The sequence below is a fragment of the Stegostoma tigrinum genome, chromosome 16 (assembly GCF_030684315.1).
Source record: "Stegostoma tigrinum isolate sSteTig4 chromosome 16, sSteTig4.hap1, whole genome shotgun sequence".
Lineage (NCBI taxonomy): Eukaryota > Metazoa > Chordata > Chondrichthyes > Orectolobiformes > Stegostomatidae > Stegostoma > Stegostoma tigrinum.
Window position 1 is genome coordinate 30,752,346 of NC_081369.1, and position 25,602 is coordinate 30,777,947.

At 38.8% G+C, this 25,602-nt stretch overlaps 3 protein-coding genes across 6 annotated transcripts in view; 2 read left to right on the forward strand and 1 right to left on the reverse strand.

The window, feature by feature from the left end:
* Window positions 1–6,641, forward strand: part of mylk3 (myosin light chain kinase 3) — a 97,513-nt gene extending 90,872 nt beyond the window's left edge. For all 3 annotated transcript variants that reach the window (XM_048547200.2, XM_048547198.2, XM_048547199.2), the window contains one exon: window positions 2,638–6,641. In XM_048547200.2, coding sequence (XP_048403157.1) covers window positions 2,638–2,703 — 66 coding nt within the window. In that variant the 3' untranslated portion in view covers window positions 2,704–6,641. The remainder of the gene's footprint in view (window positions 1–2,637) is intronic.
* Window positions 6,642–6,689: 48 nt separating this feature from the next.
* On the reverse strand, window positions 6,690–19,771 carry orc6 (origin recognition complex, subunit 6). Of its 2 annotated transcripts, XM_048546658.2 has the most exons (8): window positions 19,427–19,771; window positions 17,823–17,903; window positions 16,923–17,052; window positions 15,194–15,357; window positions 12,100–12,189; window positions 9,850–9,962; window positions 9,675–9,746; window positions 6,690–8,845 (listed from the first exon to the last, which is right to left on the reverse strand). In XM_048546658.2, exons 3-8 carry the CDS (start codon window positions 16,968–16,970, stop codon window positions 8,718–8,720), a joined length of 615 nt encoding a protein of 204 aa, XP_048402615.1. In that variant the 5' UTR covers window positions 16,971–17,052; window positions 17,823–17,903; window positions 19,427–19,771; the 3' UTR covers window positions 6,690–8,717. The 2 variants fall into 2 exon arrangements, with proteins under 2 accessions (XP_048402615.1, XP_048402614.1); XM_048546657.2 differs by lacking the exon at window positions 17,823–17,903.
* A 238-nt stretch (window positions 19,772–20,009) lies between these two features.
* The window catches only part of vps35 (VPS35 retromer complex component), a 61,122-nt gene continuing 55,529 nt past the window's right edge, over window positions 20,010–25,602 (forward strand). The window contains exon 1 of the mRNA XM_048546450.2: window positions 20,010–20,159. Within this exon, the coding sequence (XP_048402407.1) occupies window positions 20,157–20,159 (3 nt within the window). The 5' untranslated portion in view covers window positions 20,010–20,156. The remainder of the gene's footprint in view (window positions 20,160–25,602) is intronic.

Here is a 25,602-nt window from a genome sequence, read left to right on the forward strand (position 1 = left end):
TTTGCCTTAACAAAATGCAACTCATTGCATTTATGTAAATTAAGCTCCATCCATCACTCCTTGGCCCATTGACCCAACTGATCAAGATCCCTTTGTACTCTGAAACAACTTTCTTTGCTGTCCACTGTATAATCTACAAAATTACTAGCCAGGCTTCCTATATTCTCATCCAAATCATTTATATAAATTATAATTAACAGCACAGCCAGCACTGATCCCTGTGGAATGCTTTTGGTCACAGGCATCCAGTTTGAAAAATAACACTCTACCACCACCCTCCGTCTCCCACTGTTAAGCCAATTTTTAATCCAGATGGCTGGCACTCCTTGGCTCCCATGTGATCTAACTTTACTAATCAGTCTATCATGTGGAACTTTGTTGAAGGCCTTGCTAAAAACAATGTCAACTGCTCTTCTTTCATCTATCCTTTTGGTCACCTCTTCAAAAAACTCAGGTTTGTGAGACATAATTTCACACGCATAAAGCCATGCTGTCCATCCCTAATCAGTCCTTGCCTCTCCAAATGCTTGTAAAAACCTATCTGTCAGAATCCCTTCCAACAACCTACCCATCACTGATGTCAGGCTCACCAGTCTATAGTTCCCTGGCTTTTCTTTGCAGCTTGTCTTAAATAAAGGCAAAACATTAGGCACCCTCCAGTCTTCTGGCACCTCACCCTGTCTATCGATAATACAAATATCTCTGCAAGTGAGGGCTGGGAGGGGGGGGTGTTACAATTTCTTCCCTAGCTTCCTCCAATGTCCTGGGATACACTTGATCAGGTCCTGGGTATTTGTCTACCTTTATGCATTTTAAGACCTCCAGCACCTCCTTTTCCGTAATGTGAACTGTTTTTAAGGCTTCACTATTTATTTCCCCAAGTTCCCTAGCTTCCATGTCTTCCTCCACAGTAAATATTGATGTGAAATGTTTGTTTAATATCTCAACCATTTCCTGTTGTTTCACACACCGACAACATCATTGATCTTTGAGAGGCGCTATTCTCTCCCTAGTTGCTCTTTTGCCCTTAATATACTTCTGGAATCACTTTGAAACCTCATTCGCCAATGCTGACTCATATCTTTTTTTGCTCTCTTAAGTCTGGCCCTACCCCTCTAATCAGGAATTCTGAAAGCTGAACTAAATGCTTTTCAAGCTATCGGTGTTTCTTCTAAACAAAGTAAAAATCAATCATTGGTCCTTTAATGGAAGGAGACTACTCTGACTGTTTGTCATACTTCACAAATGCAAAAAAATTCTTCTAAACTCTCTAGGAACGCTCTCTCTTAAAAAAAATGGTCCCAGAAATACTGACAAATTAATCATTAAACTCCCTCATACATAGACCAACAACCATGATCCACCAGTTCAAAATCCGAACTGTAAGATAAATTACATTAAAATATATATAAAGCAGATGTTACAGGATAAAATCCTCTTTGGGAGCCTAACCTAGAGTGAGTTGTAATAAGAAACACCTTCTACTTTATACAAAACTATATGACAAAAGAAACAATGGAGACAGGAGAAGCTTTTTCCTACAGCAATTTATTGGGGTCCAAAATGGATTGCCCAAGAGTGTATGGTGAAGGCAGGATCAGATGAGGCATTCGAGAACAGATTGGATCATTATCTCAGATGGAAATAATGTGAAGAGCTGCATAGAGAAGATCTGGTAAATTGCTCCTTCAGAGAGCCAGCACAGACAAGATGAGACAATTGGTTAAAACAGATGAAGTAATTCTGTGAATTTATTATAATCCTCTACTGTAATCAAATGTTACTGAGCAAGTTGTTAAGGATTGGTTTCCCAATTCTGTTCTTTCTTCTTCAGGTGTTAAGTATACAGTTCCAAATTAGACAATCTTTAGTGTTTTATTCAATTAATTATTATCTGTGCCAGATATGCACCAAATCACATGGGGAGCAGCACAGTCCATCTTAATCCTATCTTTTCATAATTTCAACAAGTTTGACTTTTCCAGAGATCATTGGAAAATTGTGCTTGTTTATCCACTCTGACCTAGGAAAGTGAGTATTCTCACTGCTATCCCAGGCAAGATCAACTGATAAAGTCTATTTTATGGCTCAAACCTCCTCAGATTGTCTTCCATAATGAGTGCATTTACTCACCAAGATGTCAGACAATTTCTTGATGGCTGTAATTATTGTTCCAGATAACTGTATACATATATGCGATGTGAATTTTAAAACTATATGATATACTGAACCCAGAAATCTGCCTTTGTTATAAAGCATTCCCAGAAATGATACAATAACAACATTCTAATAGAGAAAATGACTTTCTATAACTTATTCTCATTAGAATGTGCTCCCTGTATCATTCCAAAGACAGGAAATTATGGGAGTATTTACTATTTTCACAATGGCATAAAATGAAATTAAAGAACACCATTTCATAGTAATGAAATATTATTCTTGCACAATTATCATGACAACACTTAAGTAAAATAAAACCAAAGAAGTCTATCTACTTGCACATTTGGAGATGAAACTGTATTGTGTCTTTGATGAGTATGAGGCCTCATAATAAAGGCAGTGAGTGGGAATAAAAATGCTTCCATTGTTTTTTAAAGAGCATAGAAGCTAAAGAATACATTTTCATTTATGTTGCAGAAAAATTATTATGCAGTTACTGCTGTAAACAGGCTCAAGAAGCTCAACCAGCAAAAATATGCTTAGCTCTGGACTGACATCCAAACACAGTAGAAATGGAGCCAACTGGTAATTAGAAAATGCGGCTTATTATTGTTAGAGAAGTGAAGGGTCAACGAATTTACTCCATTTTGTTGTTGCCTGCATCAAGATGCTGCACTTTAAACATTTGATACTGTTCTTAATTTTACAGCCAAAGTGATGATAGAAGTAACAAATATAACCTATAAACTACAGAAATATCTCCTTTCAATTTAGCAGCAGTATCTTGATCATTCTATTGAAACGTAATTGGTATTTTCTACACAAAATATATCATATAATTACACTGAAGAACTCAAAAACTGCTGACAAATATACCCATTTGACATTTTGAAGTGAGAATGTGTAAGACTGTTTTCCAAAAAGTATGTTTCATCCTACAATGTAGCAAGTTGAAAAAGTGTCATAAATATATGTCAAGCAAATAGCAACAAATTTTTAGTGTGAAGTGGAATGAAATCTCTTAAGGGATGAATCACACACAAACTAATTCTTTATTGTTTTTGATTCTTAAAAATATTAGACATTATTATCTAAATATTTGTTACTATTACTACTGTGAATAGCTAGCTGTAGCTGTTGTTTCTCAAGATTCCTTTATATTGTATAAAGGTGAGTGTAAGGACTATTGTATGTTTTTAAAATGTTCTTTTCCTGGAGTTAAATTTTTGTTAGCTGCTAATTTTATAACATTAACAATATTTTAGAAAATGTACTTCTGCCTGTCGTCTGAGAAGTCTTCATATGAAAATGCCAGTAACTTTGTGTTTGTGATCACTGCAATAATTTGACCATAATACCATAAGATCACTGGTCTGCTTGTACCATTACCGAGTTTTCAATAATGTCATTGTCCACAGTCGCCGTAACAGCAGACCAGAGCAAGTTTCACCAACCCAGCAGCCAAATGATACTGTTTTCCACCCCATTATCTGAGCACAGCTTCAGCACATGCTCAACCAACCTATATGGTGTGTTGTGAAATTCTAGTAATCGATCTTCTATGACAGTTTTACTAAAAAGCCATGTGGTCAACAGCATTTTGATCCTTGTTCCACATTGATATTATAAATTTGAAGCCACAATTACAGCAGAGAAAATTACCAGTGAATGATAACAGTGACTAACTTAAGCATAAATTCAAATATACATTGCACCAGAAAATCTACATCTATCTTGTCTGAATGAATGTGCTTAAATGGTAAAATAACAAATTGGATCACGGCAATATTCAAAGACTCTTAGCATTGCTGAACTTTGGTGGTATTAATAGCTATAAGACAGGACATGAGGCAGAAGTCTACCCTTTTCTCATACTATTCTTAAACTTACTCGGTCATAAGATTATACATTAAAAATTCCCACCCCTACTATTGTACTCTATATTGTATAAGTTGGTATAAGACCCTTACTGTGGTTCATTTGAATTATTTAACACAGATGCAAGTATTTGAACTAAATGAGGTCTAAATGCTATCTTCCCTGGGAAGCTATTAATTTATTTTTGATATGGCAAAGTGAGAGGTAGTTGTCATCTACAACTTTTTGACTTCAATTAACATCATGCATTTCCCTTTAGGAACAGATAGGAGAATACATTTCAGAAGAGTGGGATAGAATAGGAAAAGTCAAAGATTGGCTAATTTATATTCTCTGTCAATCAAAATTGTAGGTCTAAGCTCTTAGAAAAGGCATGGATTGTTTTGGATGATACAACACATGCCAGCTTCTACACCCAAATTGTAGTTGAGGTTCTGTAGGTATCATCAACAGAAAAGAAGACTAAAGCCATAATGTCTCATTATGAGATTCGTGGAACATTCCTTGTTCTGCTCAGGTCCCTTCTCTTAATTCTTTCTCTGGTACATTGATGACATAATTGATGGTCTTTTCCTCACCCATCCGGAATTGGAATTCACTTCCAAATTCCGCTCTGCTCTCACCTTTATCTGTCCATTTCCCAACTCCTCCCTTCCCTTCCCCAACATCTTTGTTTCCATTTCTGAGGATTATTTTGTAACTTGACTTGAACTGTTTGCATTTTGGAATTAAATCTACTCCCATTAAGTCTCCCAAGGCCTAGAGTGGTTTGTTTCTGATGCTGAAAGTTATGTCCTAATTTGTTCTCAGCCACGTCTGTAGGAGAAAGCCAACTTTAGCATGTAGTAAAGCTGTCACATTTCACTGGCATCTGCAGAAAAGGAAATGCTCCCCTAATGTTGCTGCACATGGTAATAGATTTCACTATGACTCCTACCAACTGCTGCACATTATAAGATATGGACCTCATGGCTAAACATATACAAGATCTCCATTTTTTAAAACATTACAAAGCCCCAGGTCCTCCACCTTTCACAAAAAAAAAGGTAGTGCTCTCTTTCATCCTCTGGCTCCCTTGTGTTTTGAAACTCTCCTAGTGCTAATTCTTCATTCCACTATCTCCCTGGGGTTAACTCAGCTAGTGAGCAGGAAACTGGATGACTTATTTTGGGCAAAGGCAAAAGACTAGTTACGCTGCTGTTTACACACTGGACAATCTGGGAAAGAAGAGCAAAAGGAAATGCATGGTCCACTTAGAGAAGACAGATTCAACAGTTTGGTTACTGCATTGAGGGGTTATAGCTAATACTCACTGCACTTTCATTCTTCGGTCATGCATACGCTGGAGTGAATTGTGGGTGGTCCTGTTACTATGCTCACTTTCATCAGGTCTTTAAACTCCCCCTAGGGTGCAGTGTAAACAAAGTAGCATTCTCAGACACCGTCATTTGTCTCTACGTGGTTTTTGTGATTCTCCACTGGGTTCTGCTTATGCAAGACCCGGTTTTCATGCCAATGTGGTTTATATGTATCCAAGAAAGTAGAGTTCCAGAATTTGGCCCTTTTGCTGACTAGGGAAGCTGGTCCCAGTGTGCTGCTTCATCATGCATAATTCTGATACTTTGCTGTGTCTCACCATTCCTGCAAAATCAACACATCACTACCAGGTGAAAGACCCATTTGGTCCTCATTCGATTAATCACTCGGCAAGCCCCAAGGAAATTCAAGGCATAAGTGCATCAGCATCATACCTTGCAATATTGAGAAAGAAAATTGTACACAACTGCAGTTGTAGCACACAGTTAATATTTTTGGTCAGGATAGGAGCAAATTGCAGAAGCATTGTTTCTTTAGAAATGCAGGGAATAAATATTTTAGGCTGCAAAGTGCATTTCATCCTTCTTCAGGCCAGTAAATTACAGCGGCTTTTGTCGATACATATACTTGTATAAATTTTCAGGACTCAAAGCTCTGATGAATAGCAAAATATGCAACAAACTGAATATTAAGGATTGTAATAACAGAACTGTGAAATTACATATGTTTTGTAATTGTGTGCAAAATGGTATTCTTCCACAAATCTGAGCTTCCTTTCTTTGAATTAACAAATAGTTACTACTGTTTCATTGCAGCCATCCAAAAACGTACATTCAATTCAATAGCTTTAACATGGAGAAGTAGCATGTTTTCCTCCTCCACGACCCCCTTCTAAATTTCAGGTATGAGGTAACATAATGAGTGGAAAATGAGGCAACAGAGTGCAAGATTTGCTTCTTTGTCAGAAGAAGCTATGCTTTAGCTTGAGTATTTTTCAAAAGTTTAAACACGCACTTGGAAAAATCTTTCAGTTCTAACAAATACCTTACAAAAACTGAAAGTTTTTGCATGAACGGCTGTTCCAATTTTGAGAATTATAATGTGAACAGTGTGAAATTTATGCTTCGTAAATGAAAATGGGATGTGTTTTCAGCCATCATTGCCTCCATACTACAGTACAAAACACAGCATGCAAATCACCTTCTATGAAGGCAAAATTAAATACTAAGAAATAGCTATGCTTGTTTTATCAGTGAATGCAATGGTGAGATATTATTGCATTGTCTCATTTTGAAATGTAAGAATATTCAGAAATAAACACTTCACAAACAATATCTCACACTGGATATTTATTTAAATTTAACAACAGATTTTGTTTCTGTCTCGCTAAGAAACTGACTGCAAGGAGTACGATGTAGTAGCCAAACCAGAGACCTGGCTACCAAATGGGGCGGGGGGGGAACAGTAGCTTAATACTTAAGGCTTTAAATGTCTGTGGAAAGAATGGGTGACATAGCAACAATATTTAAAATACAATATCATCATCATTGAAAAAACAAATGCCAGTGAGAATGAACAGACAGTTCTCATATTAGTGTGAAAGTGTGAAGATGTACCAGAATATTACCAGGATTTAATGTACCATTTATGAGTTATGATAAGTTGTCGAAAATTGGCTTTTACATCCGCGAACATAAAAGATTAATTGGTGATGACCAGATTATTATTAAAGGACTTTATAGAGTTAATGCAGATAAACTATTGGCTCTGAAACAGAAGATATAATCTCAAAATTACAGCTTCATGAATGACACCATGAAGCATCTTTTCACACAAAAGGTAATAAAAATTTAGAACACTCCCCAGCAAGTCTGCAAACATGGGCATTCTAATCTTGTCAAGGTTATCATCAATAAGAGTTTTTTGAGAAAATGGTATCAAGGTATGTAGCAAAGGCAGAAAGACAGATTTGAGTCATGAATCCCCACTGATCTAATCTGAATGATGGGGCGATAGGGAGGCCTGTGAAATCATAATAACAGCTTTGAAGAGGAAAGGTTAAACTAAAGTGTACTCTAATTTGCACAGCAAAGCAGCCTCAGAACAATTTTTTTTACATTAAGAAAGTTCTGGATAAAAGCAAGTGTTTGTTAAAAGTTAGGCATCTTTCATGCCTTCCAAGGTCACATTTACCAAGGACAGGTTGAGGATCAAATTCAAACTTTCTGATCCATTTGCACAAGACCACATTCATATACAAGGATAAAATATCAGGATGTCAGTCTATTGTAAATTAATTAAATCTCATCTGACATTAAAGACAATATCCATGGCAAAGAGCAAATAAACAAAACAACAGACTTTATGCTTCAGATTCCTATTCCTGCTGGAGAGTGTATGTGAACATCATGTAGAAGCAGCTTATTAGTGACATCTACATTCCCTCATGCAAGGTTCTACATGTTCTTCCTAGCAAACTGACAAAAATGTAATCTGAAAATTTTCTTGTATTCACAGCTGCAAATTCATAATTCTATCAACAACTGACAAAGTCAACTTTGGTATATCAACAATTATATGTAATTATTTTTGTAATCAACAATTGACAGAAATTTAAATAGTAATAGTTTTCTCTCTACTGGTAGGATTAAAATGAGCCACATGACATTGATGGGAGAGGCCCATCTTGCCATGAGCATCAGAATTGCAGGCTCATGATTTTCTGAGTTTAGCTCAATGGGCAATGTATATTAGCTGTGCTTGAAAAATGGAAACTCTGCCCTCAAGCCCAAGACGTATTTATTTTCACAAGATGCGGCATTTGGTTTTGGTGGTCCCTTGAAAGAGGCTTCTAAGTACAGGCAGGAGAAAACCCAGAAAAATTTTAAACTTCTTAAGCCAAAGAATTTCTACTTCAACACATAAAAATTATAAGTTTAAAAGGCAACAATTTTGTAAGGTATACAGAAAATTAATTAAACTGCCAAAAAAGTTACTTCTCAAAATAAAATTACGAAGTCTTTTGATTTACTATTTAGTTTTAGTTTCAGTTTCTTCAGTAGCCACAAATTCCTCATGCCTTCTGTGGTGGACTGCAGTACCATAAAAGCACCAGTAGTTGCAAACTTGATTTAAGCTGTGTATTTGAATAGTTTCTATGACGACAGTCAGGCTTCATATTTATAGACAGGGATAAATGTTATGTAGGTCAAAGTTCACAGATTAGGTTGCTAAAAACAAAGTCAACAGAAATCAAAATTCTGATTTTACCACGTCAAACAGTTCAATTGGCAGAAGATTTCATTTCTGCCACCAATAATTTCAAATGAGGGTTGCAGTTTTGAAAAATTAAAAAGGAGGTACTAAAAATTATTCTGCTTGACTTTCACGGCATTTTCTAGAATTTGCCTTTTCCACTCTTCATATTCCTGTTCCTTGGTTGCTTTAGATTCAGGTTTTTCTCGTTTGGGTTCTGTTGCAACATCTTCATCTGTCAAAAGTAACAGCAACTTAGACTTTGAAAAACAAGTCCAATTCAATTAGTTCAGTTTCTTAACTGGATTCATTCAAATTAATATTGCCCAAATGACAATTCAAGATCACCACAATTAAGGAATTTGGCAAGTCATCTTGAAGGAAATAACGACTGGTCATAATGAACATTTCTTTCACATGTTTTCTTAAGATGCAAGGCCCCATTTGAATTAAATTAGTTTATGAGCTCAGTTACTCAGAAACATGAATACAGCAGATCATTTCAACCTGTTCATGAACAGATGTGCAGTGAAGTAAAGCTTTAAATATTTTGAGACACATTAACCGATACTAGTATCATTAAAGAATTTTCAGCCAGGTGAGAATTTTTTTTTTTAAATGACACTTCTGGTAAAAAGCTATTTTGGGGGTGGGTTAAGGAGTCTACATGGCAGAAGGATGAAATTCAATGGAATAAAAATTGCTATTGCACTTCTAACTCCAGTATAGAAAGCAAAACAAATAAGGGAAACCAAAGCAGAAATTGCTGGAGAAGCTCAGCAGGTCTGACAGCATCTGTGGTGAAAAATCAGAGTTAATGTTTCAGGTCCAGTGATCCTTCCTCAGAGCCTGTTCTGAGGAAAGGTCACTGGGACCGAAACGTTAATGGACTTCTCTCCACAGTTGCTGTAGACGTTCTAAGCTTTTCCAGCAATTTCTGTTTTTGTTTCTGATTTACAGCATCCATAGTTCTTTGTTTTTAAAATGAAAAATGGATTGGATTTTTAAATACAATTAAGTAACTTTCACACAAATATTTATAAAAAACTAAGCCAAGTTCATACCTTCCTCATTTTCTAGTTTTTCCACCAATGGCTTATGTCTCTTAAGGTGTTTCGATTGTTCAAAAGGTTCATCTGTGAAATAATTCAAACAATAATAGTTATTGAAATACACTAATGGTCATGTTGTCCCTCACAATTACTCTGAAAGTGCACCAAAGCAAGAATTAGTACTTACTGCAAATAAGTTGTCCAAATACTTCCATCTGAGAGCAGAGTCGGTCAAAGATGGTCTTTTTCACACCCGATGAGGCAACGAGTTTGGACTTGTCAATCTTAATTTTCAAACATCTAAAGAGCACCAGAACAAATTATTTAAACATCAAAGATGAAACAATCATATTACTTTAATTACTTTAAAACCATCACTGATTTTTTAAATGCCTTAAATTAGAAGATACTATTTTATTTTCAAATGTTATCTCTGTCTTCTTTAGTAAGATAAAACAAAGGTGATTAAGAGGCATTCCATCTGGTAGCAATTCAAAATGGTAGAAATGGATTTGCTGTACTAATCTTATCAACACCGACAGTCAAAGCAGGTGAAAAGACCTTTTAAATATAAAATGTAAGCTTCTAGAACATGAGCATAACGCCCACATTGTAGACCTAATGGTACACAAGCAGTCCATTCAGCCACGTTCCATATCCACAATTGGAAAGCAGCCAATTCCATTTCCCTACGCTATTCCACTACCCTGAAATTTACATCCTTCAAGTGCCTATGGAATAAGAGCAGAAGCTGACTATTCCCCTGAGCCTCCTCTGTCATCCAACAAAACAATGGCTAATCTATTTGTTTTTAATTCCATATACCTGCCAAGACCCTATAACACCCAATAGGCCTGCCTGACAAAGAATGTATCCAACAGTGTTAAAAATTTCTAACCTTCACCTCCTCCGCCCTTTGAAGTGGAATTCTGAAGTCAGACATCCCTCTCCTTTTCATCTCTGACATGAAAGGTTGATTTAATTTTTAAAAACAGTGCCCCTGGTTTAGAATTGACCCACAAGAGGAAGCATCAGTTCAATGTTTACCTTGTTGAGATCATTCACGGTCTAATACACTTCAAGTCACTCAGTCTTCTAAACACTAATGGAAACAAACCCAGCCTGTCCAAATTATACTCATAAATTAACCTGCTTGTTCCAGGTATCAATTCAGTAACCTCCTCTGAACCATGTCCAATGCATTTACAACCTTCCTTCAATAAGGCGATCAAAACTGCACAGTATTCAAGATGTGGTCTTAATGCTCTGAATAGGTGAAGCATAACATCCCTCCTCCTGTACTCAATTCCTCTTCCTGTCAAAGCAAACAATTTCACTTGTGAACACATTACACCCCATCTGCTAGTTTTTTGCCTACTCACTCAAGCTGTCTGCAACTCCAATTATTTCAGAGATAGTAGAACTGCAGATGCTGGAGAATCTGAGATAACAAGGTGAAGAGCTGGAAGAACACAGCAGACCAAGCAGCATCAGAGGAGCAAGAAGGCTGACGTTTTGGACCTAGACCCTTCTTCAGAAATTTCTGAATTTTGCCACAACATTTTGCTTCTTCACAAAATTCAAGCGATTAAACATTATTTTCTTCGATGAAACCGTGCAGATCCTTCTCAATTCCCTCAATTTTTTCAAAGTGTGCAGCTATTAACTCTAATGATCAATTTTAACTTTTCCCAGAACAAACATCAAACTGTAGTTTCCTGTTTTTTGCACCCGTCCCTTCTTGAATGAGGTGTTAGATTTGCTATTTTCCAGGTTGATGAAACCTTTCCTGAATCTAGACAACTTTGGAAAATTATTACTGAACATCTACTACCCAAGACTCTGAAATGAAGTCCAATCCAATATCACATTCAAATCATTGATAATCCCTGTTTCATCATTCTTGTAGGCACACGACCGGGTGTTTGACAGATGCAGAGCATTCTGGACTCAATGTTTATGCAAACGTCACTGAACAAAAGTCTTATTCCAAAATGGGCCACATTTCCTGACAGTACTGTTACCACCCAACATAGGCATTCCACTAGACATGTCACTCAAGGGTAAATGCACGCCAATTAGAGAGGCTGTGCAAAGGAACCAACCGTCACAAATACATTGGGGATGTGGAACAATTAAAACAATTTCCACAGATACTTGGTAACATTGATTACTGTTTGATTATTCTACCTAACTATGGTATACTTCATGAATCAATAGAAAAAGTGCAGAATAGTGTCCACAACACAATCACATCCTTGCAGCATCTCTGCAGGTTGTTCAAAATGCTTGAGAGAATTTTAATAGTTTCTCCTTGCACTAAATTCCTCCACACAGCCAATCAAATATCAGACAGAAGACTTTTAAAAATGTACTATCCTTGACCAAGCAGGAAGCACATTATTAGCAAGGTCTCAATTACCCCATATCTACTCACTTGCATGCAGTAAATAAAGCGGCAGTGGTGAAAAGGGGTTTTGAGAAGTCAAGATCACTTTGCTGTGCTTCTGACAGACTGGTTTCATATCTGAAAGAAGAAAATAATTTTCTATTTATAAGATTCAACAGAAATAACCAACTACAAATCAACACAGTCAAAAAATAGCAGAAACACACTGTTTTAAATATGTAATATTTAACTGAATTCTCGGACTCTGGGAAGGAATTTCCATACTCAAAAAGGCAGACAGACTATGGATCTGGAAATCCCATTCCAATATCTGGCAGAAACAAGTTTTCCAAGATGGGAGTGGGACTCTACCTCCACCTGTGAAACTTGAACTCTGCAGGACCATTTCAACTCAGTGTCAAGTGCAAATAAATCCTATTTACAAGGGCCTTATCCAGCAGTGTGGAAGTAATAAATTTGTAGATAGGATGCAAAAACTCTTGCTGGTTGGATACGTAGTCCTGATAAGCTGAAGTTATTTAAATTTTTTGCACTTAAAGTACCTTCTTGTAAAATCGCAGTCATGTCTGCTGATGTCTGCCCATGTTAAATGCTGGATAATAAAGTGTGGAGCTGGATGAACACAGAAGGCCAAGCAGCATCTCAGGAGCACAAAAGCTGACGTTTCAGGCCTAGACCCTTCATCAGAAAAGGGGGATGGGGTGAGGGTTCTGGAATAAATAGGGAGAGAGGGGGATGCTGACCAAAGATGGAGAGAAAAGAAGATAGGTGGAGAGGAGAGTATAGGTGGGGAGGTGGGGAGGGGATAGGTCAGTCCAGGGAAGATGGGCAGGTCAAGGAGGTGGGATGAGGTTAAATGCTGGTTGAGTTTGTATGGGATGGTCTTCAGAGTCTGTCAGGACTTGGTGAGCCGAATGGCCTGCTCCCACATTGCATTATTCCCTCTTTTTAAAGAAATTGCCATGAACGTCTGCATCATTGAGATGCCAGAGACAAACTTACAAGCATGAATAGCGGGGAGCAAATCATCCTTCAACCCCCAAGGACATTCACTCTATGCATTGCAAATGGACAATGAAATAATTAAAATTGAAGTATAGCTGCAAACGGCAATCACGTATTTGCATCATCAATGCTCTAACATTCAGGAGACATGAATCCCACACTTTTGCACATCAAATTGACACTGACTCTGCTCAATCTGAGAACTATCCCAGCCATTTTCTAGTTGCATATATCATCTACTGAACAGCAAGTGATGACAGGAACACAGCTTGCAATGGACACTGTCCACTCTGGCTTGTCTAGTCATCAGACACACCCCAGAATCTCCACGTCCACTTTTATCTCACACTATCCCAACAGTCCATTTCCACCCATTCCACCCCAAGGTGGGAAACAATCACATTTAACTTTGCCCTCAACCATTCTCCCTGCCCCAAGCCCTAATGTTACATTTTAAACGATGCCAATCCTGGTTTTTTCTGCACTTCCTGCAGAGGCCACAGTGGTGGTCACTGCCAATAACAAATCCTCTGTTATTTCACCATGCGCTCTGCTGCTGTTTGCATATGTCCCTTGCCCCAACATCAACGTTACTGTCCCTTGCTAGCTGGTTTGACTTCTCATCGCCTTTTGGCAATGAGCCCTCCCCGGGGTCCTTTCTCAACAATCAATATACATACCCCCAAGAATGTCATGCTGACCAACTTTGACCGCCCAAAGTTGTCTTTGCTGCTTGCAAGCTGGCAATTCCCCTGACTGATGATGACAGCCCTATAGGGCTGATCATTGCCCAATGCCCAGGCTATAGTCAGATATATTCCCTAACAATGGCTGGCCTCAGCTGACAACTAATCGTAGCTAAGACCATGGACTATGTGCATACTGTACACATGACTGGCACCCTCATTTAGTTGAATAAATGTGCAGCATGTTTGCCACAGCAATATCACATGCTGTAGGTGCTATGTGAGCATTTCTATTTGCTGTATAGCAATGTCCAGTTAAAAGAGGCAGCAAGTTGTTCCAACATTGAGTTAGGCCTCACTGGACTCCTTGCTGGATTCTGGCACATTTCTCACCATAGTCCACATTGTTCAAGCCTCTAAGATTTTGCCCCTAGAATTTTCAACCAGGGAAAACATATTCTCTTAAGCCTCTTAAGAATTTGCTATTTTTATATGAGATCGCTTCCCTTTTTTCCCCTAAAGTCTAGGAAATACAGGCTTACTCAGTGTCTCCTCTGATGGGTACTTGATGTATTAGGGCACTTGAGCCCCTTTAAAAAAAAAAATCAACATTTCCCACTGTTCACAAAATATTTTGCTATTTGATTATGAGTAATAATAAATCATTTAAAAAGAAAGAAAGGGGATATCAGAATATCAGCATGACAGATGTCACTTCATTGTGATGTATTCAAAGATGAAAAGATATGACTAATTTTCAAAGAAGTCTTAACTTTTATCCAGTACACATCATACAAAACTGATTTATGAACTTCCATCTGGCTACCATGGAATCTTCAGTGTCCATTCTAAGGCTTTGATGGGTTGAAGAACTGGAGAATGCCATCATTTTTATCCTCAGTATCAAAAATCAATCAACTATAGAACTATTCACCAAAAATAGGTCACTCTCCTCAAAAATACTTTAAGTCTTTCATCTGTTATTCAGGATAAAACAAAACTTCCAGTCTTGATCGCATGATTTAATAAATACATATTATTGAGCTATGGCTCCTGTGCCTGGTGAACAATATTAAGTTATTGTTACCTATGTGGAATTAATTCCCCATTACATTATATACCTAAATAGTCATGACAAACTACCTTTGCAGCACTGATCATGCTGTTTGCATTTACCTCAAAAGGGAAAGCAAATTAACAGACTCTAAGCAAAAAATTACAACTTTGAAGTGACCAAACATATTTAAATATATATTACATTAAGACTGAAATATTTTTGTGATGGAGACACCACTTTCAAGTATAATACAAGTTTACAAAATTAAGCAAAAGTAATTAAATTTCTTTCAACTACCTTTAAATTACTTAAATTCCAAGAGACGGCTAGTTTTCAAAGACATTTTACACCATTTTTTAAAGGAGAAGTTTACCTCTTCAGAATCTTGACTGATGCATCTACTGCCTCTGTGCAACCATATTGAACTGCTAGATCTCGGATCCCTAGCTGTGAGTACAATCCAAGAATGCTCTCCAATGCTTTCAAATGAACCTGATAAGCCTTCTTGGTCAAGCCAGCCAGTTTTAGAGCACAATCCTTGAAGATATGTAAAAATTTAAATTACAAGCAGAGCCATAGAGAAATGAAAGGAAAATCATTTTAATTTATATATTGTTTTTGACTGACACCTGATGGTTTAAGGCACTTTACAACCACATACAAGTGTGGATCACAGTTGACATAGAGGAAATATAGAAAATGATACGCACTTAGCAAACTTCCACAAACCGACAGCTCTTTATGTAATGTTGACATATGGACAACTATTGGGCAGGACATTAGGGATAACCATTCTGCTCTTTGAAATTGTGCTGAGCAGGCAGATGGGACTTCAGTTTAATGTCTCATCTAAACAATTGCTCCTTTGACAGCGCAATTCTCCACCGGTACTTCACTGGAGTGTTGACTTTGGCTCTTGCGTTCAAGGCCCGGACTGGGACTACATTCAGAGCACTGTGTCTTTTATAGAGGTAGATTTAGAAGATAATTTAATAAAATGGATGAGTTACGAATTCAAATTGATACACTTGTTCTAAACTTCCATTTTATCCCACACTACTCAAAGAAGAGCATGCGAGTTATCCTAATAGCCGTGCCAATATTTATACCTCAATTAAAACTGAAAATAGATAATTTAGTTATTTATTTCATTAATGCTTGTGGGAGTTTGTCATCTACAAATTAGTTGCTGGATTTCATATTTTACAACTTTAAAAGTATGTTCATTAGTTATGGAGCGATTTGGGGCACTCCAAGATTATGAAACGCACAGCATAAATGTAGTTTCTAAAACAGCATGTTCTTTAAAAATCACAAACAACAATATTAACCAAAAATATTTCCTTTACTTGCAACGTTCTGAAGAATTCTAATCCTTAGACATAGCAGACATGTACAACAGGCCAGAAGAGCACAAACAGAGGGTTGTAAGGCTGGATGGAATTAGAGATCAATATTAAAAAAGACAATAGAAGAAGTTGAAAACAAAGAGTAAAAATTTTATATGAGGCATTGCTTAATGGGCAGTCAATGCAGGTCAGTGAACAAAGTGTGACGGACAAGTTGGAAATTATCTTCTAAATCTACCTTTATAAAAGACACAGTGCTATGTTGAATGACCTCATGTTTATGTAGGGTGGGAGCTGAAGGAGATCCAGGAGTACACTGGAGTTTTCAAATCCAAAATTAGAATAGACAAATACAAGTGTTCATTAGTGAGTAATGGTACAGAAGTGGAAGTTGGCAGTCTTAATAGTGCTAAGGATTGTGTTTAGAAGCTCATCTCAGGGCTAAATATGACACCAAAGTTGCAAATAGTCAGATTCAACCTCAGCCTGTTTGTCAGATAGAGGGACAGATAGTGCAGATTTTTTGGCAGGGAATAAAAAAAAATTTGTGGATTTGGATTGTAATTGCTGTTCATCCAATACGGGATTTCAGACAAACAAACAGTTGATGCTAAGACCAGAATAAAACCAAATCAATAATAAGTTGATGGACTTCAGTTATGGAGCAGTTAGTTGACACAATTGACAATTCCTTGAGAGACAGTTCTAAATACAACCTGCAATGTTTCAAATGTCTTATTTAGTTGAGTTTACCTTGTCAAGCGGATATTTAAGAGAAGCTGCTGCAAGGTCAAGACACATCACTGCGCTGCTGGCTGCTGTAACATGGGCAGAAAATCCTGTACACTTCACCTCTAACAGACGCAAGTATTCTTCTGCTTTCCTGAAACATAAGACAAGGCATGTCATTGATTCTCTAGTGCCAGACGAATAAAAACAGGAAGTAAAACCTTTCATACTGAAGTTCAATATCTGCCTGCTCATTGGAAATTAATATTTTTATTCTTAACAGAATAGTTAAAAGAAATTAAAAAATGCTTAAATTCCACTTAGTATGAAGAAACTAAATCACTTCAGGTTTACAAACTAGAAAAAAATCTTTAAAGTTAATGACAATAGACACATTCCTGAACTTAAATATCAGAAGATCTGGCTCATTTCATAGAACCACGGAAGGTCATTCTGCTCATTGTATCTGTGCTTTCTAAATATTAAAATTTCAGGCGCAATTTATTTAGTATTTTTAATAAAATGATGCAATGCAATAACTCCTAGAAAAAAAACATATTTAAATATTATCAAAAAAACCCCCACATGGTAACACACTTCTAACCTGACTTATGTCAACACTTTTTTTGGCAAAATTACCTTAAGTTCATTCAGCATTTAGCTTGAGTGTAACATTTCACACCACCAAGAAATGACAGACACCTGACAGAATGCAACAAATAAGCTACAACATCGCTTATTTTGCATGGAACATAACTGAAACACAGGAACGATTTATCAGCACGTTCATTGAGTGCCTGGTTTAAAAGACTCACTCACTAGGTCTGACCTGAGACAGTACCGAAAAGACCCTATAGTGGAATGCAATTAACGTTTTAAGAAAACACTTCTTACAAAGTGAGATTTTCTAATCCTCATCCTTACCAAGATTTATGAAGTCATGGCTTCACCTGCACATAGAGCTATGTACACTAACAAGATTAGCAAAGCCCTCCATGGAATGAACTAAATGAGAAATAATGGGAAAGTTAGATAATCACAAGCCCAACAAAAGCAATCCATTCATCATGATTTATGTACACGCATTGTCAGTTATTGAATGTGTGTTGTATTCAGGACACTATGTAGCAATAGCCAAAGCTCTCACTCGCGCACACACACACAGCCAAAGTGTTCTCAAAACCCATGTTAGATTTCATACATAATTTTATGATATCTCATGAAGATGACAGTAAACACGGAAGTGTCAAAATTAGGTTGAAGAATCCGAGAAGAAAGATGAGATTGTCAGCGAAGATCATACAAAACCAAGATAACAAAGCGTGGGGCTGGATGAACACAGCACACCAGGCAGCATCTTAGGAGCACAAAAGCTGATGTTTTGGGCCTAGACCCTTCATCAGAAAAGGGGGATGGGGAGAGGATTCTGAAATAAATGGGGAGGGGGGGAGGCGGAGCGAAGATGGATAGAGGAGAAGATAGTTGGAGAGGAGAGGAGAGTATGGGTGAGGAGGTAAGGAGGGGATAGGTCAGTCCGGGGAGGACTGACAAGTCCAGGGGGCGGGATGAGGTTAGTAGGTAGGAAATGGAGGTGCGACTTGAGGTAGGAGGAGGGGATAGGGAGAGGAAGAACAGATTTGGCAGGCGGGGATGAGCTGGGCAGGATTTCCTACCTACTAACCTCATCCCGCCCCCTTGACCTGTCTGTCCTCTCTGGACTGACCTATCCCTTTCCCTGCCTCCCCACCCATACTCTCCTCTCCACCCATCTTCTCTTTTATCCATCTTCAGTCTGCATCCCCCTCTCTCCCTAATTAGTTCAGAAACCTCTCCCCATCTTCCTTTTCTGATGAAGGATCTATGCCCGAAACGTCAGCTTTTGTGCTCCTAAGATGCTGCTTGGCCTGCTGTGTTCATCAAGCCCCACACTTTGTTATCTTGGATTCTCCAGCATCTGCAGTTCCCTTTATCTCTCATCACAGATAACCAAACAGGTTTGCTGGATCAAAACAAAATGGAAAATTCTGGTACTATGCTGACTAGTCAGCTTGGGCAGGGGCAGCGTGTGGAGGAAGAGAGATTGTGATGCTTTGATAGAGACAAGAGCAAAACACTCAGCATTTCAGGTGTTTCCCTGTTTACAGAATAAATCTGATCAAAGGTGAGTGTGAAGAGTGGACAGCAACAGCTTCAGTGTAACTGGTTGCAGGCACCAGCTGTGTTCAAACCCAGGAAGTAGGGCTGATGAAAAGAACACCACATTGAGACCGCTTCAAAAAGGAGACTGGCAAATATATCAGAGATAATGGAAACTGCAGATGCTGGAGAATTCAAGATAACAAAGTGTGAAGCTGGATGAACACAGCAGGCCAAGCAGCATCTCAGGATGTCAGGCTCTGATGAAGGGTCTAGGCCCGAAACGTTAGCTTTTGTGCTCCTGAGATGCTGCTTGGCCTGCAGGTTTCATCCAGCTCCACACTTTGTTATCTTGACTGGCAAATTTAATCCGGTTAGGATTGCATACTCACTGGATCACTTTCCTTGATTCGATCCCCAGTTTAACAGACAGCCTCACAATTATCCCTCGATCCATCTTCAAACGTCTCAATTCCAAAATTTCTAAACATAAATGCGTGGTCGATCTCAATCGAGAGACACCTCAGAGTTCACTGGACTGAATGATTACTTGAATGGAAACAGTGTGCAGGGTTGGGAGCAGGACAACAGAGCGGCACTAAATCGCAGATAAACACAACTCTGTCGAAAGGTCTCCTTCGGCGCTTTCACAATCCGTATCAGTACCCGTCCCGCGCGCGCTCCCTGAACCTGCTCGCGCTCCCTGATGCCACCAACCAACCCCCACAACGTCCCTCCAAACTCCGCGCGTTCCGGTGCCAATAGCGTTCATTGGCGATGAAACTGAGTTGACCCCGCTGTTGATTGGAAGTTCTGGATAGCAATCATAGGACGTGGCGACAAGGACCTCCTTTTCATTGGTTAAATGGAACGCCACCGGAACGACTTGCCACGGTCGCCCAATCCAGAGCCGCGAACGCGGTCCCGCCTCTGAACCCGGAGACACGTGAGCAGCGGCGACGGCAGCGGCGGCGGCTTCTCTTTGGTTCGCTGCCAGCGTCAATCAATCGAGGTGGTGGAACGGCCTCTTTGGTGGTTATTCCGGCTTGGTCCTGGAGGCACTGAGGAACGGAGTGTCAGCTGACTCGGGCTTGTGTTGGCTGAATCGTGCTACGTTAAATCATGGTGAGTTTCAACACTGTAGGATTCGGGATTGACTTTTAATCAAGAGTGAGTCTCGCTGTGGGGAGCGGCAGTCAGACTCCTGGTTTGCAGAGAGAGGGAGAAAGTTGTGAATGGGCGTTGTTAGGCTTCGCCTGGGCCTGCTTAAGTGATAGCTGCCTCACTCTTGACAGTGACGAGTAGCCCGGGACCTGAGATTCGACTGCGAATGGTTGATTTGCAGAAGCTGCGACCGTGGAGATAACAGATGGAGGCCTCGAGGTTGTGTCTGTCTTGTGCCTAGATTTAATGTTTAAACCACTTTCGCCCCTGAATCCTGAATCAGGAGGTGATGTCTTAATTTCCAACGTGCTGCCATTCATACAGCAGGACGTCTTCCTTGATTTCTTTCCCTCCTTTAAAATTCAGTAAGGTCGTTAATAAAATAATATGTTTGTTGAGAGGGTGTCCTCTAAGTCATCGTTTTCACTCATCAAAATGTCTCCCTCCCCTCACCAAATCACAGCATCATAGGTTCAGTCTTATGTTAGAGTGGGCTGAATCGAACATGGCGAATAATTTAATTTTAATGTTTGATTTGTATCTATACAGTCCACTGACGTGAGTCATTGGGACAAGGAAGGATTCAGTCCAGGGACACATTGAGTGTTGATGATGAGACTTAATTTGCACTGTACTGTTGGAGCTTTATCTTTTGCCACTTCTAAAAAAATGATTCAAGCCAGAGCAGGAGTTCGTCTAGATGGGATGATCTTTGCATTGAGAATTTTTGTGCTCCTTCATTCCTCTTTATTCTTGTATTTGAATCTGTACGAGTTTAGAATGCATGTGTGTCCACAAAATGGTTGTTTTAGGCTCCTAGAGTACAATTTAAGGAAGAGAATCAGTTCTGTATTGTATGGCTTATTAAGCGTACTGTCATTCATTACGGTCATGCCTGAGTTTCTTAACTCTTTTGTTTCCTTCTCATCTGCTTGGAGGGCTGATGGGCTTGTTCCTGTGCTGTAATTTTCTTTTGTTCTTTGTACTTTGTTTTTTGTGGAGCAAACTTGTACATTTGATTCAGGATTGAAAATGATGTGGTGTCCAATGACAAATGTTTGCAAAATTGTAGCAGACCTAACCTACAGATGAAAGCAGAATATTATGCAACTTATCTTGGGCTTTGTTCCCATTTTCTATAAATTTATAACTATTATCAACCATACTTAGGGTCTAGGATCTGTTGGAACAAATAACTTGAATGCAATGATTGTTTCCTCAAATTTTGAGTGTAAAATTTGTAGCATGTGTTCTGAAGTTATAAAATTGATCTAGGATACTTTTTTCTTTTGATATGCTTTAGAGGGCCGTTAGCTATTTGCTTTCACTTAGGACTGAGAGGAGGTGATTGTAACAGAACACAGCTTTCTCTAGTTTCTCGTATAGTCATTATTTTGTGCCAGTTGATTTAATCAAATGTGTAGTGATGACTTTAGGGGAATTAATCATAACACACTTCATCTGTTCATGAACAAGGTCTTTGTAACTTTCTTCCTAAATTCCTCCATGGGAATAGTTCAATCTCTTCTTTGCACTACTTTGCAACAGTGTGAGCATTATAAACAATTCTACAGGTTCCTGATAAAATATCTTCACAGCACTTCCATTGCAGATCTGAAACTTTTTAGTGGTTTGTTAAGCCATAATGCTATACTGTTCTGGTATAGTACTTGAAACACTTTCAATCTATGTTGTTTCCCCCACTAATAACAATAAAACTTGTGACCTTTTGTAGGGGGAAGAAAACTTGTTGTGCATTGCAATGCTCAAAACTCCTGTGACATCTTAGTTATTGTTAGCAGTGCCGTTGGGGAATTGGTATGCGACTATAGCATGCATTTACTATGCCTGCTTCGATTTCTGTCATCTTTTTGAAGTACTAGGGAGCAGCAAACACAAACTTGCATTTGAGGTTGGAATGCATGCACACTTCAATTGCCTCTGAATTTGTTGCATATTACTCATTTTTTAGCTTCAAAGAGACATTCAATTACTACATACAAAATGTGTTCGGTTTATTATTCTTTTACTTACGAAACAGTGCAATGTCAGACATAACTTCAGTCATGTTACGATTCTATCTTCCTCTTTTATAATTGAAACATGAAACATAGTGCTCTCCATTCTACATCTAAGAACTGAAGGTGTTAGTCAATAAACTTGGTATATCTGCTCAGATGAATGAATTTGGTTGTGTTTCTTCACTATTATAATATCTGTTCAATGATTAAATCCTGAGGTGTTGTATTATTTCATCATAATATTGATTTGCAGTAATTACTTGTTGGAAAGTTTTTAGACTTTATTTAAATGTTAAAAGGATTGCTTTCTAAATCTCTTGATGTATTTAATAATTGTGGTTAAGGAAATAGGATGTGAAACCTGTTGTATGTCTGTCAACCTGAAACGTCAGCTTTTGTGCTCCTGAGATGCTGCTTGGCCTGCTGTGTTCATCCAGCGTCACACTCTTTGTTATCTTCAATTTAGAAAGTTATTGTTATGTCAAGTGTGTGGGTAAATCCTGTTAGTGAGTTACAGGTATTTTTAAGCTACCCGATCAGACGTTTTATGATCCACCTCTGGAGCAGGTGAGACTTGAATCCAGGCCTTCCGGCTGAGATCGGAGCACTTTTCTCATTCGTTCAAAGAATCAGTGCATCACTGACTAGGTCAGCATTTATTTTTCATCTCTGGAGGGCTGTTAAGAGTGAACCACATTTCTGTGGGTCTGGAGTCACATGTCAGCCAGAACATTAAGTATTGCAGTTTCTTTGCGTAAAGGATACTCGTGAACCAGATGATTTTCCGACAGTCGGCAATAGACTTATCATTTAGACTTTTAATTTCTCTTTTTTTTAAAAACATACTGAATTCAAATTCTACCATCTGCTGCGGTGGCATTCGTATTTGGGCCCCTAGAACATTACCTGGCCCTCCTAGATTAACAGTCCACTAGGCCATTGCCACCCCATACTACCATTGCACCATGACTCCCTGGTAGGGAGTTATATATGTTCCTTGAAGTATACTCACTGCTTGTATCGAGACTCCATTGTGGTTCATATTGACCACATCCGAAGCAGCTGTTGGTTGCATGAAGAATTTTGGCTTGGAATTGATGAGCTGGAGTGAGAGCTTCAAACGCTGTGACATGTCAGGGAGATGGAGAGTTATCTGAATGCTGTGTTTAAGGAAGCAGTCACGTGCATGAGATTAACTACATCGAATTTGGTAAGGGAGGGGAGGGTGTGACTAGGAGCAAGACGGGTAGTGGGATCCAGGAGTTAATGCTGAGGGGGCCTCAATCCTTGACCTTGTCTAACAGGTTTAAGATTTTGCTATCTTTGTGGATGAGAGCGTGGCTGAAAGGATATGTGAACTGACCATAGCCCAATAATATGGGGAGCCATTCAAGAGAGGAGAAAAGAGAAATGTTCGGTCAGTTCTGATTATAATGCGTGTTTCTTCAAATTGAATTGGTTTTAATGTAATTTAAAAAATTTAAAGAATTGTATTTTGAAGAATACAAATGTTCCCTACCTGTATTGGCTATAACGTGATTCCATCCCCATCACTTTGAGTGCCACAGTTATTGAGCAATTTTTAGTTCCACTCTGGTACAATCTCACATTCTATTGTGTTATATCAGAACTGATTTGTAGTTGTAATTGGATAGTGTAGTCAGGGGAATAGACACTTTTTCTGTGGCCAGGATGGTGTAGCTTTCCAGGTGCCTGGGCTCAGGGTATCTCGGAGTTCAGGGGAACTTGGAGTGGGAGGGGAAAGAACCAGTTCTTGTGGCCCACAGTGGTGCCAGTGATATTTGTAGATAAGGAAGGAGGTTCTGAGGGAATATGAGAAGGTAGAGGTTAAATTAAAAAGCAGAACAAAAACGGCATTAATCTTTTTGAATTATTACCTGAACCATAAGCATCTTGGCGTGGGGTTAGAAAGCTTAGAGGTTACTGGTGTGGGAGAGACAGGTTCAAATTCATGGACATTCTCTCCAGAACTGGAGAAGGAAGAACTGTTCCAATGGGATGGACAAGAAGTGATCTAGAGCCAGAAGGTGTAAACGTACTGTGGGTATGTTTGAAGAACTGGAAAGAGGAAACAAAAAATACCCTGATAGGTGTTGCGTACAGGTTTCCTCACAATAGTCATGATGTAGGGAGAAAATAAGCCAGGAGATAAAGGTATTGTTACAATAATCATGGGGAACTTCACTATGTGGGTGGATTAGGAAAATTGGCAGTCTGAAGAGAGAATGAGGCAGCTGTGGCTGATAAGGGAAGGCAGGGACACCTAAAAGCAAATGGGGGGGGAAAAAACCATGTAGTGTGGTGACAATGAGTGGGCAACCTTTTTTAAAAACGAAGGATAGCTTAAAGCATTAACGGAGGAATAGATGGAATTTGAGAATAAGCTAGCTAATGATAGAAAAGAAGATGGCACAAGTTCTTTTAAATACCTAAAAAGGTGAGAGGCCAGAGTAGACGTTGGACCACCAGAAAATGAGGCTAGCGAGGCATTTCTGCAATGCAAAGAAATGGTGGAGGAACTGAATAGGTATTTTGCATCAGTTTTCTCTGTGGAAGACAGAAGTATACTGAACTTGGAGAGTCAGGGAGCACAGGCAAGCGTGGTGGTCCTCGCTAAGGAGGAGGTGGACAAATCACCCGTACCAGATGCCCTACATGCCAGAGTTAAAAGATTGTAGAGGCTTTCATGGTGATTTTTCAAGAATCACCTGGAGTTAGGGAGTGTGCTGAGAAGACAGCAAAATGACTAATGTAAAATCCCATTTAAGAAGGGATTGAGGTAGAAAGCTAGTTAAGCTGACCTTGCTCATTGGTAAGAGTTTGGAGTCCAGTATTAAGGCTGAGATTGCAGTGTGTTTGGAGGTGCATGGTAAAATAGGACTGAGTCAGCATGCTTCATCAAATGGACGCCATTGCCTGACAATTCTGTTAAAATTTTTTTTGAGGAAGTAATGAACAAGTCAGACAAAGGAGAGCTAGTGTGTGAGAGATTATATTTGGGCTTCTAGGATGGCTTTGACAAGGTGCTGCAAGGAGGCTGCTAAATAAGATAAGAGCCTGTGTGACTTGATGCAAGATACTGGCATGGATAGAGCTGACTGGCAGAAAGCAGAGAAGGCATAGAAGGGGCCTTTTTCTGTATGGCAGCTGGTTACTCGTTCTGTAGGGATCAGTGTTTGGACTACAGCCATCCATGTTATCCAACAATCTAGACAAAGGAACTGAGGGTATTGTTGCTCCGTTTGCAGATGACGAAGGTAGGTGCATGGACAAGTCATGTTGAGCCTGCAGAACAACTTGGAAAGTGGTTAAAGAAGTAAGAGAGTACAAGGTGGGAAAGCGTAAACTTATTTACTTCAGTG